This window comes from Erigeron canadensis, chromosome 7, assembly GCF_010389155.1.
Source record: "Erigeron canadensis isolate Cc75 chromosome 7, C_canadensis_v1, whole genome shotgun sequence".
NCBI lineage: Eukaryota > Viridiplantae > Streptophyta > Magnoliopsida > Asterales > Asteraceae > Erigeron > Erigeron canadensis.
In genome coordinates, this window is record NC_057767.1 from 834,949 (window position 1) to 848,808 (window position 13,860).

At 32.9% G+C, this 13,860-nt stretch overlaps 2 protein-coding genes across 2 annotated transcripts; both read right to left on the reverse strand.

Annotated features, from left to right (window-relative positions):
• Window positions 1–855: 855 nt before the first annotated feature.
• Window positions 856–2,865, reverse strand: LOC122608494 (1-aminocyclopropane-1-carboxylate oxidase 3). Its single transcript, XM_043781599.1, has 3 exons — window positions 2,311–2,865; window positions 1,519–1,897; window positions 856–1,204 (listed from the first exon to the last, which is right to left on the reverse strand). Exons 1-3 carry the CDS (start codon window positions 2,832–2,834, stop codon window positions 995–997), a joined length of 1,113 nt encoding a protein of 370 aa, XP_043637534.1. The 5' UTR covers window positions 2,835–2,865; the 3' UTR covers window positions 856–994.
• A 380-nt stretch (window positions 2,866–3,245) lies between these two features.
• LOC122608615 (NAC domain-containing protein 76-like) lies at window positions 3,246–4,867 on the reverse strand. The gene is made up of 3 exons (XM_043781709.1): window positions 4,696–4,867; window positions 4,003–4,295; window positions 3,246–3,914 (listed from the first exon to the last, which is right to left on the reverse strand). Exons 1-3 carry the CDS (start codon window positions 4,865–4,867, stop codon window positions 3,288–3,290), a joined length of 1,092 nt encoding a protein of 363 aa, XP_043637644.1. The 3' UTR covers window positions 3,246–3,287.
• Window positions 4,868–13,860: the final 8,993 nt, after the last annotated feature.

Genomic DNA, 13,860 nt, shown 5'->3' on the forward strand with positions numbered 1-13,860 from the left:
ATAGATTTTGTCTTTTATTTCTTGGACTTTCTTAATTTGGCTTCTTTTTATCGTCTTCATACGTCTTTATTTTAAGAAAATCGTGTTCCCGTACGATCAATTTATAATTTTTTAGTGATTGTAGACCATTAATATTAGGGATGAGTGGAAATTTTCTAGTTTTGAGTCTTGTTTAGGTACTGTCATGGTACAGAGAAGTGATACCGAGTCCCAAGTGAAATCGGAACCAAAATTGAATTTTGATGGTTCTTGACTTTTCAGGATTGAGACTGGGACGAGAACAATACCGGTACCTCATTTTCAAGATTTTCGGGACAGGTAGAGGTACGAGACGAAACGAGACTGATTCTATGTCCATTTCTATTTAATAGAACTTGAGAGTTCGCTGGGTACTTGTTATTAATCTATATTGATACAATATTATAAGTATTAATTGATTGTATGAATTAATTTTTATTCTATTAGATCAAGTACTTATGGTGGTTTGAATTGATAAAATTATGCGGAACGTGAAAATGTTTGAATTTTTATGATACAAAATAAAATGATAAATCTAACGATTAGTTAGATTGATCGATATAACTTTAATGCAATATAATATATGCAACGTTATAAAGTTGTTTGGTCATTCTATCTGGTAGCATTAGGTAGTGTTTGTTTACTAACTTAATTATTAAGTTGTGACTTAATCAATGATACTTAATCTATTAAGTAATAAAAAATGTTTGTATTTCTGACCTAATAAAAAAAAACAACTACAAAGAATATTGTGATGTAAGTTAATGTCAAAATTACTAGATTACGTTGAACATATTCTCGAAGTCTCAAACGAATTTACTTATATAAGACGTTAGATATAGAGAAATACACGAGTCCATTCATAAACGGACCATGACAGAAGAGAACGAGCACAAAGTTTCCCTCAAATCGATTTTGAGGTTAAATAAACACAAATGAAGAAATGGAGAGCATTTTACAATGAAAAGAATGAATGCTAAGTAAAAATAAAAGAGTAAAGATTGTAAAGAAAGGTTAAAATCAAAACAAACAAGACTTGGTGGCCGAATGAAATGGTATTGTCCTTTTGGATTTTGGGTATGGGTGGAGGTGGACTATAGAGAAATGCCATTGATATATAATCCTCTAAATCGCCTTTGAAGATTGGCCTTCCTATAACATGCTTGTATTTTCCTTCACTCCATGTCTGCATTTGTCACACAACAAATGTTTTCATTTTCATACTCTTTTTATTATCTTATGCACAAAAATCTCGCAAAAAATCTTATCCTCAAACGGATAAGACTAAGCAACAAACAAAAGGTAAAAAAAAAAGGGGGTCAGATTCACAAGCTCCTCCTCCTTGTGATTTTGCATATTCGCAGGGAGGAGCTTGTGAATGATGGACAATTTTAAAAACTTGAAAAAAGTTTGAGTAAAACTGTACATTGTAACTAATTTTCTCTTTATGTATTAGTAACAAATAATGACAAGTACATGTTAAAGGTAATGGGATGATACCTGCAATTGATCACCAATGGTGATGATTAAGGCATTGGTATCAGGAGAAAACGATACCCAACCTTTCTTAGAATAAACATGAAACTCCGAAGATCCATCACATACGTGAAAGCAAAGCGTGTGAGAGTGTTCAGATCCTCTAATCAGCATTCGGATCACATCATATCTCAATGAATCCATATATTGATCATCATTCGATATTATTTCTGAATCGCTACAATGCTTGTAGAGATAACATAAAGACCCCGCAATTTCTTTCTTTTTAACTCCATCATCATCATCATCAAATCTCGGTTTTAGACTAAAACGAGCCAAAAACAATTGCACGAGAACTTCGGATATGTTTTCTATCTTACACATCAGGGCTTCCATTTTTTCGCTGCAAAGTTTATTTGTGATCGAGATTTGGGTCATAGTCTAATGGTACAATAGATCAACACAATAATTTGTATAATGAGAACAAATTTGTTGAGTCTAAGTTTAATATTGAATGTATGTTTTTCTTTTATTTATATACCCTTCAAATTCCGTGAAAAAGTGTCTTCGTTTTGATCTGAAATCGTTATCTTTATAGTTGTTTTAATAACATGTTTACCACAAAATTTCAATGTAGTTGATATATGATTCATGATCTAATGGTTAAATTATATATGATATATATGCTTTTATGTAGATACAAGAAACTAGATCATCTTTTACCTCTTGGCCTAATATATGACCCATTTCTTTCATACCCTCATATAAGGCTCTAGTTATAATATGAAATCAACAGAAAGTAGTAAATAAATCTACCTGAAATTCGAATATTGATCGGCCCAAACTTTCTCCATTACCAACTTCAACGAATCGTCTCTACACCAAACGAACTCTTCGTTCAATTCCTTCTCGTCTCCGTGAAACTCCACAAAACCATATAGCCTCTCAGCAGACCTTGAAACAATAGACTTCTTCTCTTGTGACAACCGAAACACACCAGCTCCAGAATCAACCACAGAAGACAAAAGTTGACCCGAAATTCCATGGTTAACTAGCTCAAAACAGCCCGTTTGTGCAATCACATCAATTACTTGATCAAAACCTGAAGAACTATTGTTTAGTGCCTTAAAATCTAGTTTAGGAAGGTTTTGGATCTTGGAGTTTTGGCGAGGGAAGACACGATCTGGCAACACGAGATCAGGCACACGTAATGACCTATGGAGAAACTCCGTTAGGATCTCGTCGTTGGCTACTGATGATCTACGGCCTGCAGCCACTGGTGATGGCGGTGGTGCACGAAAATCTAGTGGGACATTGGTAGAATAAGGTGAATTTGCCATAGATGAACAAATAGTTGTTAGCTAGATTTGTGTCTTCAGATCAAAATGTTATGTACAATTTTCTATAGAAATCTTTTTTATAAAATACAATTTACAAAAAGCAGTAATGATGAGATTGTAAGGAATTAATCCCACATTGTGTCCCAGTGTAATACTTTTTTCTCTTCTTTATTTAAACAAGTAACACTTTATTTTAGCTTTGGCCTTTTTGAAGCTTTTGGTTGTTAATTAAAAAAGGCGGGAGTCACAAAACTGGTTATTGATATGGGCCACACGAGGTAGCCCGGGTCTATTTGGGCTGGTCGTCTTTTAAGTTTTGGTTAATTTAATTGGGCTGTGTTCTATAGCCCATATGCACAAATACATCAAGGTAAAAGAAAGGCTCAAAAATTGAAGGACATTATTGTGTAATATTACATTGATATCCATGTAAACTAGAGCTACTAGTCTCCTCTACTTGGAGAACTTTAAAATATCATTTTCATAACCAAGGTAATGAAAAGGAAATATTTGAGATGATGGGCTAACTTCAGGATGATGAAAGGGTTGAGAAGACGAAGACCCATTACACGTGCTGTGATGATTAAGGGTCGGGCCAGGATGATGTTGGTTGGAAGCTAGAAGCTTGTCCAAGAAAGACCAATCGGCGGTCATGTTACTAGTAGCTAATAGTGGTTTGTCTTGTGACTGAAGTACACTACTACAACCACAACCGGCCCGATTGGCTGACATTAAACTCAACAAGTTTCTTGAACAATCCATATCGTTGATCATCATGGTACTAGTCTCGTTATTGTTGTTATGGACTAAGTGACCACGTGGTGCAATAAAATAAGGCGTGTGATCTTGAGGAGAAGCCAAAAGCTGAGGAAGATGCATTGAACCGTCAAATAGCGTCGTGCCACTTGTAATGTTACAGTCGTAGCCATGCATAGTTTGAGGCTCAAATGACTTGTTCATATCTTGATGGTGATCATCTTCGGTATTGAGAGTATGATCTCGTTGATCGTCAGCTTGAAATGGGCTTAATCTGGTATGGTTCTTTTTCTTAAACACGCGACAAACAACCCAACCATCTTCCTGTTTTCAAAATTTAGATTAGAAAACTGAATTCAAAAACTATAACAACAAGGTCTAAAGTTCTAACAATCAATATATTAAATTTTACCTGGACCTCTGATGGCGCAGTAGCATTGGAAAACTGATCATCTAGGCGATATTCATGCATGATCCAGTCGGTTTTCTGACCATGAGGGGCGCGTCCAGTGTAAAATACTAGCGTCTTTCGCATCCCAATTCTCTTGGAATTGCTAAGAAGATGGATGGCTTTGTCTCTTCCTGTTGCTTTCCAAAATCCAGCAGTTGTGGCCCTGTTTGTCCGGGTTCCAGTAGGATACTTTTTATCCTTGTGGCTGAAGAAGTACCATTCATTCTGAGGACCCGACCCGATTCTACACTTATCTACACACAAATCAATCATAATCTTAATATTCTAAGTGAAACATCTCATAAAAGTCAACTTCAATGTACAATGGATTTTAAACTATCATATAGAATTTTATTTTCACATATTTGATACACATTATTTGTGTTAAGTAGGATTAGAACCCATAAAATTTTGGTCCACGTGTCAACTTTATATAACTTTCAGATCAAAGTATTTTTTGGTAGCCTGGTTTTAAATACTAATAATCCCTTTTAGTAAGCTTTTGTATAGATAATTAACATGTCAAGTATTATTACAATCTTAAAACTACTGATTTTCTGTAGAATTATTTAGGAGGTTTCATACATTGACAATACGTACATTTGTATCATACTCTTATTTTATCATAAAAGCTAAAAGGGTAGATGGACTAACCTTTTAGATCCCATGGTTCAAGTTTGTTGAGATCCACTTCTCTAATTACATCAAGGTCAATAGCCTCATATGAAATTTTTTTGCGCAGATAATAGTAGAGCAACTCCTCATCTGTCGGGTGGAATCGGAACCCTGGAGGGACCGATAGTTGCCCATTTTCCGTAGACATCATCTCCTCGATCTAGCCTTGAGTATGTATATATATAACTAGTGCCTGCAGCAGTTGATTTAATGTCTAGTAAAATAACAGAAATGTGTCAATATCATATGTAACAATGAACTAAATGTCATTGTGCACCTAATCTAGTTCCAACTTTATGTATATGCATGCATGGTATTCATTCTCTCCATGTAAGCCAAAGTATGCATGACATACAAGTACTAATCCAGAATAATTCATGATCATAAAACTTCTTTCCATATAAACTTTCACAAACAATAATATATTCAATCAAATAACACAACAATTAATGTACAAGAAAATGTATCTATGGATAACATGCATGCTCATTTTAGGGATGACTTACATGCACCTTTTTCTTAATTATAAAATAACACAAAAATCACCTAAGTAATTTACCCCATCTATATATCCTTTCCTAATTAAGCACAAAACTAGAAATGACTCAATCCACTTATCGTTTTATCAAGACGAAATGCTTACAAGATTGTTTGTTCTGATAACCTTGACAAGTGTACTAATTAAACAATGGTGTGAGATTTTTAGTCCATTCAGATTTGACTCAAAAGAAAGAGATTTTAAGTACTTTTGTTTACTTGAAACAAGTGAGAGAGATGTATATATTGTATCATGGATCTCTGTCTCCTACAGCTTTCCATTGATACTAGATTTATCATTTGTTCATCATTAATCTATGTTAATATCTTTTAACAAAAAAAAGAAAACGGAAGAAGAAGTTATAAAATATCAACCTAGGTAGCTTGATACCTCAATTGATCATAGAACAAACCAGATTGATCACTCTTCCTTTCTCTTTCTTTCCTTATAAACTTTAAGCTTACAACTCTTTAAACTTTTGTGCAAGTGAGTGCATCAAAGGCTAAGCAAAGCTTGCCAATATATGTGGATGCAAGAACAATAGCAAGAAAAGAACCATAAACTTGCATATATATAAATGGTTGTAGAATTTACCTTGATATTTTTGATGAGTAGACTATAGCTTCAACCCAATTATCTGCTGCATGCCCCACCAAAATATGTGCCCTAAGATCACCCACTATGCTGGCTCTTGGCTTTGGCTTATGTACTCCAAAGTCCAAAATAGCTATCTATCTATATCTATATATAATATATAATATAATATGTAAACTCCAATACTCCATGTGGGTTCTTTTTATTTTGAGAGTTATATTGAAGTTGAAAATTAACTCAATTACCAATTTTCAGGCCTTTGATTAAGTAATTATATTGAAAAATTAGTCATTCTATATAATTTTTGACCAAGTGACATTTGGTCCAATGGTATTATGAGTTACAGTCTTGTTATAGACACTATTGATGTATGGAAGGTGATACGAGTACCCCAACATTTTGATTAATATACAAAAATTATGTATTGTTAACTTATACGGTCTGCAATAAAAGATATATCTTGTGGTAAATGAATCAATATATCCTGTGGTAAATGAATCAAAAACTGTAGTACTAATTCATTGATGTATCATGTCTTTTTGAATAACGGAATTTAAAATAACTTGTCGTATATTTTTCCATATATAACGGTATTTCAATGACGCAACGGCTAAGATGTTACGAGTATAAGTTTTAATCTTATTGATGAGAACAGTAAAAGTGGTCATCATAAAGGGAAAGTGGAAAACTTCACAAATTTGTTTCATTGCAGGAGTACATATAAAAAGCCGATATTCTAAGTAGAAGATTAATGTGTAAAAAAAAAACATAGACATATATGGATTTTAAGTAAAATAAAACAAGTATTAAAGTAAAACAAATTAAACAATAAGTTTTTCCTTACAGAAAATCACCGTGTATTATGAAAATCATTGTGCATCAATTATCTCGTGAATTTTTGTACATTAATTTAACCATGATATAAGGGTCAAGATATTGTTCTATTTGTTTTACTTTAATATTTGTTTTACAATATTTAATGTATATAAAAGATTATTAATGATGAAATTGATGGCTAGTTTGATGAAATTTAGGCAATTATACATGATTACATGAACCATAATCTCTTTGTTATAAATGAACAGTTTTAATATAGTTTAAAAAGTACATATAACACAGATCACAATGTACTACAGTACAACTTTGTTTAGTTTGGTCAAATTAAAAATAAAATAATTACAATGAATGTCATTACACTTCCTTGATAACCGCTCCCATGTTTAACGAAAAAAGGGAATAGAAGAAGAATTGAAGAATAGAAGAATTGGAGTCAGCAAAATCCTCAAAGTCCGTGGGATCTACGTTGCTACTCTCAAACTTATTTCTTTACTACTATTATTATTTCATTACACGAGTATAAAAATAGATATTGAAAAACTTATTTTATATAGTATATATCATTTCATTTACATGCACAGCTTATTAATTAAAGTTAACCTGTTTTCTAAGGCACGGCGTTACAAGACAATTAAAAAAATCGACACCGAAAGAATCCTATCTGTTGTACGTTGTCAATTATTATTACATTTTTATATCGATATATACATGCTATACATACATGTTGTATGTACATTGATGATGGAACATGAACATTATTTACAACGATGAGTCGAATTTGGTGTCTAGAATTTTGGATATGTTATATAGATATATATTCATTATATAAGTTACATTTAAAGGGTATATTGAAAACTTTGTACTAATTCATTTTTTTTTCAGGGATCACCAACCCCCTTGATCCTTTCAAAGATCCGTCCCGATGTGTGTATGTATGAAACTCCAGAGGGGAACGAAAGTATATCATAGCGAGAGAAAATATTCAATGATCTATATTGGTGGATACATATATAATTAATAATTGAAATATATTTGGAGTGTAGAAATTTATAGTAGCTTATGCCAATTTGAGCTTATTGTTTTTATAAGTTTAAAAATAAATAATTAAATAAGTAGATAACCTTTTATTTGCTTGTAAAAAGGTTACAAACTTCCCTATATAAATAAACACTGGATATATGTTGCGTATTAGTCTATTCTTGACGTATGTGGTTTTTAATCGTAAGTAATGCTAGCTTTAAATATAATTAGTGCTATCCAAACATACAAGTCTATAGTACTTGACGCGTAGGTGATCGCCGGCGACCAGGTGTACGTTGATGGCCGCTTATACTTCGAGTATAGGTCTATATTTGGCGTATAGGTGTTCGCCGACAATCTCCTTACGCGGCGTATATGCGGTGTTTGTTAAAGACATTGTTTCATCATTTGAATGTAAGTGGATATTTCAAAAGGATTTATTTTGTAGTGAAAAATAAAAGAAAAAATATATATAAAAGGTTTTTACAACACATACTAATTGAAGTTCATTTTTATTGAACCATAAGATTGAGGAGTATGTTAAATTGATGTTTGGATTTCAGTCTCTTGGTTAAATTTAATTTATAACACTTGCTCAAATGGTTCTACTCTTACGAGTATATTGGTTGTTAAAGTTTGTGTGACAGGCTCACAGCCGGGAACTATACAAAATGGGCTTGCTATGGGATATATAAAAGCTGTACATGATGGGCTTGTGGTTGTAGCTTTGGAGTTGGATTCTCATTGGTGGGCTAGAACTACGATAAAGTCTACATGGGCTAAAGGGAGATGGAAACCTTTTGGTCTTAAAAACAAGTGAATAACGGCTCTTTCGCAAAGGAAAAGATGAAGGCATAAAAATAAACTTCTCTCAAGTAGAGTCTCTTCAACTATGTTCTTACACACAATAGAAATGAAATGAGAGTCACAGGAGTGTCTCTTTATCTCTAAACATTTTTAGTTTATTTAAAGGGTGGAGATTAAATAACATTGATAACTTGTTTTCTATCATTACATGGTACAAAGTTCTATGTGAGAAGTTATATGATACGTTCGGTCGAACTAAACATAGCTCAACGTACATAAGGAAATGAAGAGATGGATTTAAAACCATAAGTTTTAAGTTCAAATCCGATTTAATACCGATTTGATTGTAATTGGTCTTCAAGTTGCGAGTTTAGCTTGGAACGGTGCTTTCGAAAGACTTTGGTCTTTGGCTACGAGTGCTGTTATACCAAAAAGATAGTCAAAACAAATAGACGTTATTTAATCATTAAAAAAACATCAATAGTAATAGTTATTTTTTAATGATGCGTGTGTTAATTGAATATAGAGTGGGAGCTTTATTAGCTAGGAAAAGTTGGTACCATTAAAAACGTGTGGTTGTCATATCCTATGATGGGCCCCAAAAGCAGGCTGCCCAATTTGGTAAAACAGTGGCGACTCGACGCGGTTTCGCTTTATATTTCACTTCGACTCCTTTTACAATAGAGAAATGATAGAAGGTTATATATATATATATATATATATATTTATGAATTCAAGTCAGACTAACCGAAATTCAAACTAAACCGAAGTTAAACTATTAAGATTTTGTGGATTGTTATATTAAAGCCAAATCACGTTGAAATCTGAATTAAATTATATACATGAGATTATGAGAATACCTTTTGAATACTTGATAGATATTAAAGTTTCTACTATATTGAAAAATTTTTATTTCAATGACTTTTGGTGGTAAATGATTATCGTTGAAACCTTCATTTGGTTAGTTTTTTTGTAAAAATTTCCCTCACAAAATGTCTACATATTTGGAAATTGGATTAGTTTGTCTTAAATCAAATTCAAAAGGAACTAAATTATCTTATTTGGTTTTATTTGTTTTCAGGTTTGTACCTTCATAATTGTCAAATCGAAAAACTCGCATGTTGGATCTCTTTGAACCCTCCTAGACAAAATGTATTTCTATTAATCTATGACAATTGTGCATTAGATATTTATATGTTGTTTTATAATTTTTTCCGCTTAAAAATAAGTGTCTACTAAAAAATATTATACAAAAGTTTAAGAAATGTCAAATTATTGCATAATATAACGACAAGATTACAATATTTCCCTAAAATTTTGTAGTAGGTGAGTGACTCTAAAATACAAACTTATTACAAAGTTGTATCCAAGATAAAATGATAAAATTAATTTTTCATTTTGAAAGATGGAGACATATTGTGGAACAACCTAATAATCAAAAGGGTGACACTGATATAGAACAAACAAATAAAATTCATACTTTGCGATAAGTTTACCAAAGTATTTTGTTTGAATATGAATATGAATATAACCTTCCTTTAAACTATGAGGAGTAAGTCTTTCTCTTACGCTAATCGAAGTAGTAGCAAGAAGAGTAGCAACCCAGTGGATTTCGCCCCTGAGTTGTCGGCTACACCACCCCGAGGTAGCAACCCAGGATTGAAGCAACCCACAGAAGTTGCAAGGGAGAGCGGAAGTTTCGAGGGAAAGGTACACAAAATCCACTTTTTGTACACATGATTTTTGTTTTCTTTAATAACTAATAATAATAATTTATTTTCACATGTCACAAAAGCCTATCCCACCTTCCAGGCAACTTCACTCCCCTTATTATTTTTACAGGCAACCTCCAGCAACCCAAAATGTCACATGGCGCGATGTGGTGCAAGTAGCTCAACCCCCGATAATACCACTCCGGATAGCCTTGAAGCTCCTCATAGGAGCATCTTATGTCATGTAACATCTTAGTCATCATGGGGCTTTCTCCTTTATTTACTTGGAGCAAGGCCTTTTTTTTGTCTTTTATGTAGGGTAGTGCGAAAAGTCTGTACACTCTCATTTTGTGGGCCAAGTCTTTCACTCTCATTTTGTGGGTCACGAGATACCTTTTTTTTATTTTTGTCAGTCTTTCATGTCTACTTTGCTCCGTCCCAAATTTCACGCCTTAACCCTTTCTCTCTCCATAATGCCCCCTCGGGGCAATGTACAGGGCGTCTTGGGGCGTTCTCGTGCATTAAAAGTGCAATTTAACGCCTTGCTCCGTTTAATCTTACTATGCCTTTTATGACTTTATTCCTCTATATTATTTTCCAATTTCCTATCAAATATATAGTAGTGTAGAAGACTTGGAGCTTAGAGCTCATCAAGTATATGTTATTCTGATAAAACAAATCAATTTATATGTCAATTTTGTGTATCATGTGAATGTGTCAATTTATATGTCACTTCAAAAAGGTCGAAGAACATCAAAGTATCAAAAATTTCCACGACAATTACATAATAAGATGGCATGTTTTCTATTTTATGAGAATTAATTGAAAAAATAGGAGGGTCAATATGTTGTTAAGTTTACATAGAGGGACCATTTAAAAACAACCATATGGCAGATTGAAAGACACGACATATCTTTTTTGAACTATATATTACATCTTCTGAAATATGGAGCTACATTACGTCTACACGTACTCTAGTACATGAAATGAAGGACTAAGATGTGAATCGTTATCCACATATTTTCATTGTTAATTATACGCTAGAATCGAAGCAGTGCATCGTCAGATGGATTTTTTCAAAAAAAAAAAAAAAAAAAAAGAAGTATAATATGAATTAGATTTATAAAATAAAATTTATGAATTCGATCAATAGATCGAACATGCAACAAAGGGTGACGGCGAGGGCGGTTCTTTTATGGGACTTTCGCTTGATAGTGTTAGCTTATCTATTATCCGCTATCGCAGTACTTATTGGGTATTGTTGTTTTAAACTTTTAATATTAGCTAACATGTGCTATTCATTCGAAAAAAGATTATATACGTCTACGTTATTTTCCTAAAACATTTGGGTCTTCCATTTGAGATTTTGATAAATCTCGTAATCTCATTAATAATTATCTAACTTATAGCCAATAGGTTGATAGTCCAGTGGCATCCCATACCAATGTTTGTTTTTTGAGCAACCAGAGTTCAAATCCAAGGGGAGCGCATGTTTTATCCCAAAGGACATTCAATTAATGCCGTAGATGTCGTGTTGTTTGATGATCTATCCGGGGAATTCCCTGTGAACTACCACAATGGCATCCTGCTCTGTGGGTGTAGAGACCATATATGGAGTGAACAAGTTCTAACCAAAAAACAAATGTTATAATAGTTTTGACTTTATAATAGTTATAAATTTCTAATATAAACAAACTTTTCAAAATTTGGATGTTATATCTGTTATTAATATATAGATAAAGTTTTTTTTTTTTATCAAAAGTTCAAATACATTGAAACAAATAATTTAAGCTGCTGGTATGCATCTTAACACAAATCTTAACAAATATATACAAAATTACATGGAAAAAAAAGAGTTGAAAAACCATCAAACCAGACCGGCTTACATGGTTTGGTCTGGTTTGGTAGGACAATACACTTGGTCTTGTTTGGTTTAATACATATTGAAACCGGAATTGCCTGTTTGGTTTGAGATTTAGTCAAAACCGGTTCATGAACACCCCTAATTGTACTTAACAAGTTTTGGACAACCATCATTAAAAACATAACAATAATAGAAGAGAGAAAAGAGATCAAAATTCCATCAACTCATTTTTCACTTACAACAACTCAGAAAAGTTTTGATTCTTGGAGATTGAACTGTCGGATCGTCCGTGTTTTTAGACACTAGCTTCACAACATCTGGACCAACATTTTGGACGGTTGAATTCGTCTCAAGTGGTCTGAAACTCAAGATACAATGGCTAGAATAGAGGGTAGAAAATCTGGTGATATTGTATTTCTTTTGTCTTTGTTTTGTTTCTATACATCTTGATGCTTTATTCCAAATGTATGAAAATGCTGTATGCCTCTATTATATCTAAGGAAAGTTTGATTGTATTGCTCTATTATTAGTGACAGTGGATTTTAATGATCAAAGAGTTCATTGAAACATCATGTTGTTTTCGGGATTTATTTTGTAGACCTCACACCTCTTTATCTCAATATAGACGTGTCATATCCTACTTCTTCCACATAGTGCCTAGCAGAGATTATGATACTCTAAAGTTTATCTAACTTTATAGGTAATTGGATCAACTTTAACCATTAAATTAAAATTAATGATTAAAATTAAAATTTGATGTTTAAATCTTGAACCTTCATTTTAATATAAGGGTTAAAAGTTAATCTTTATCCCTTAGCAGACCTCACAAATTAACCATATTGGACTAAACTTCTTGAACTTTTTTTACCCCATCTAATTTAAGATAAAATGATATAAATCATTCAAGTAATTTTCCTTTTTATTAAAAATGACAACTTACAACGTCTCCCATGTACTTTTGTAAGCAACTAAACTACTTGAAAAAGTTTGATCTATCTTCACTTCTCGTGATAAGACATCGATAGTCCCTAACTATTGCGAGTCTATGATTATATGCCGCTCTGAGGTTTATTGTCCACAACTTAGTTTGAGTTTGAAGAAAGGAAAAGATCGAGTAATTAGCGAGTGTTTTTTTAAGGGGGCAAAAGGGGAAGCTTTTATAAATCATAACTCAAACTAGCACAAAGATTTCAGATGGCCATCAATGATTCAATGGCTAAAGAGTGAAGACAACAAAAAAACATCAGAAACATAGTTAGCAACAACACCATACAATATAATCAAATGCCAAACCTATATAGCTAATGGAGATGGTCTCATCTTGTACGACTCATTTAACAAACACGACTCACTTAAAAAGAGTCTTTAGATGCTTATCAGTACTAGGAGTACTCATCTTCAGAAAGACTAGTCCCGGTTAACGCCACATCAGTAAAAAACACTTTAAGGACTAATCCCCCAAAACATACCCAATGCAAAGGACTACTCTTGGACCCACCTTTTATACCATTAATCCCTTAAACACCACACATACTATTAATATTCAACTCGTCTCTGGAAGGACTAACCCCCCCAAGAACGATTCAAGAGACAAGTCCCACCCAATGGTATGAACTCGTCGCTGAAGGACTAATCCCAGATGAGTAAGAAACGAGTGGTATTAACTACCCTCTTATACACACTGAGGCGGTATCACATGGGGGCAAAGACCTTCGAAATTTAGATTTTGTCATTTATTTTAAAAAATTTCATGGATTTTTAAAATTATTCTA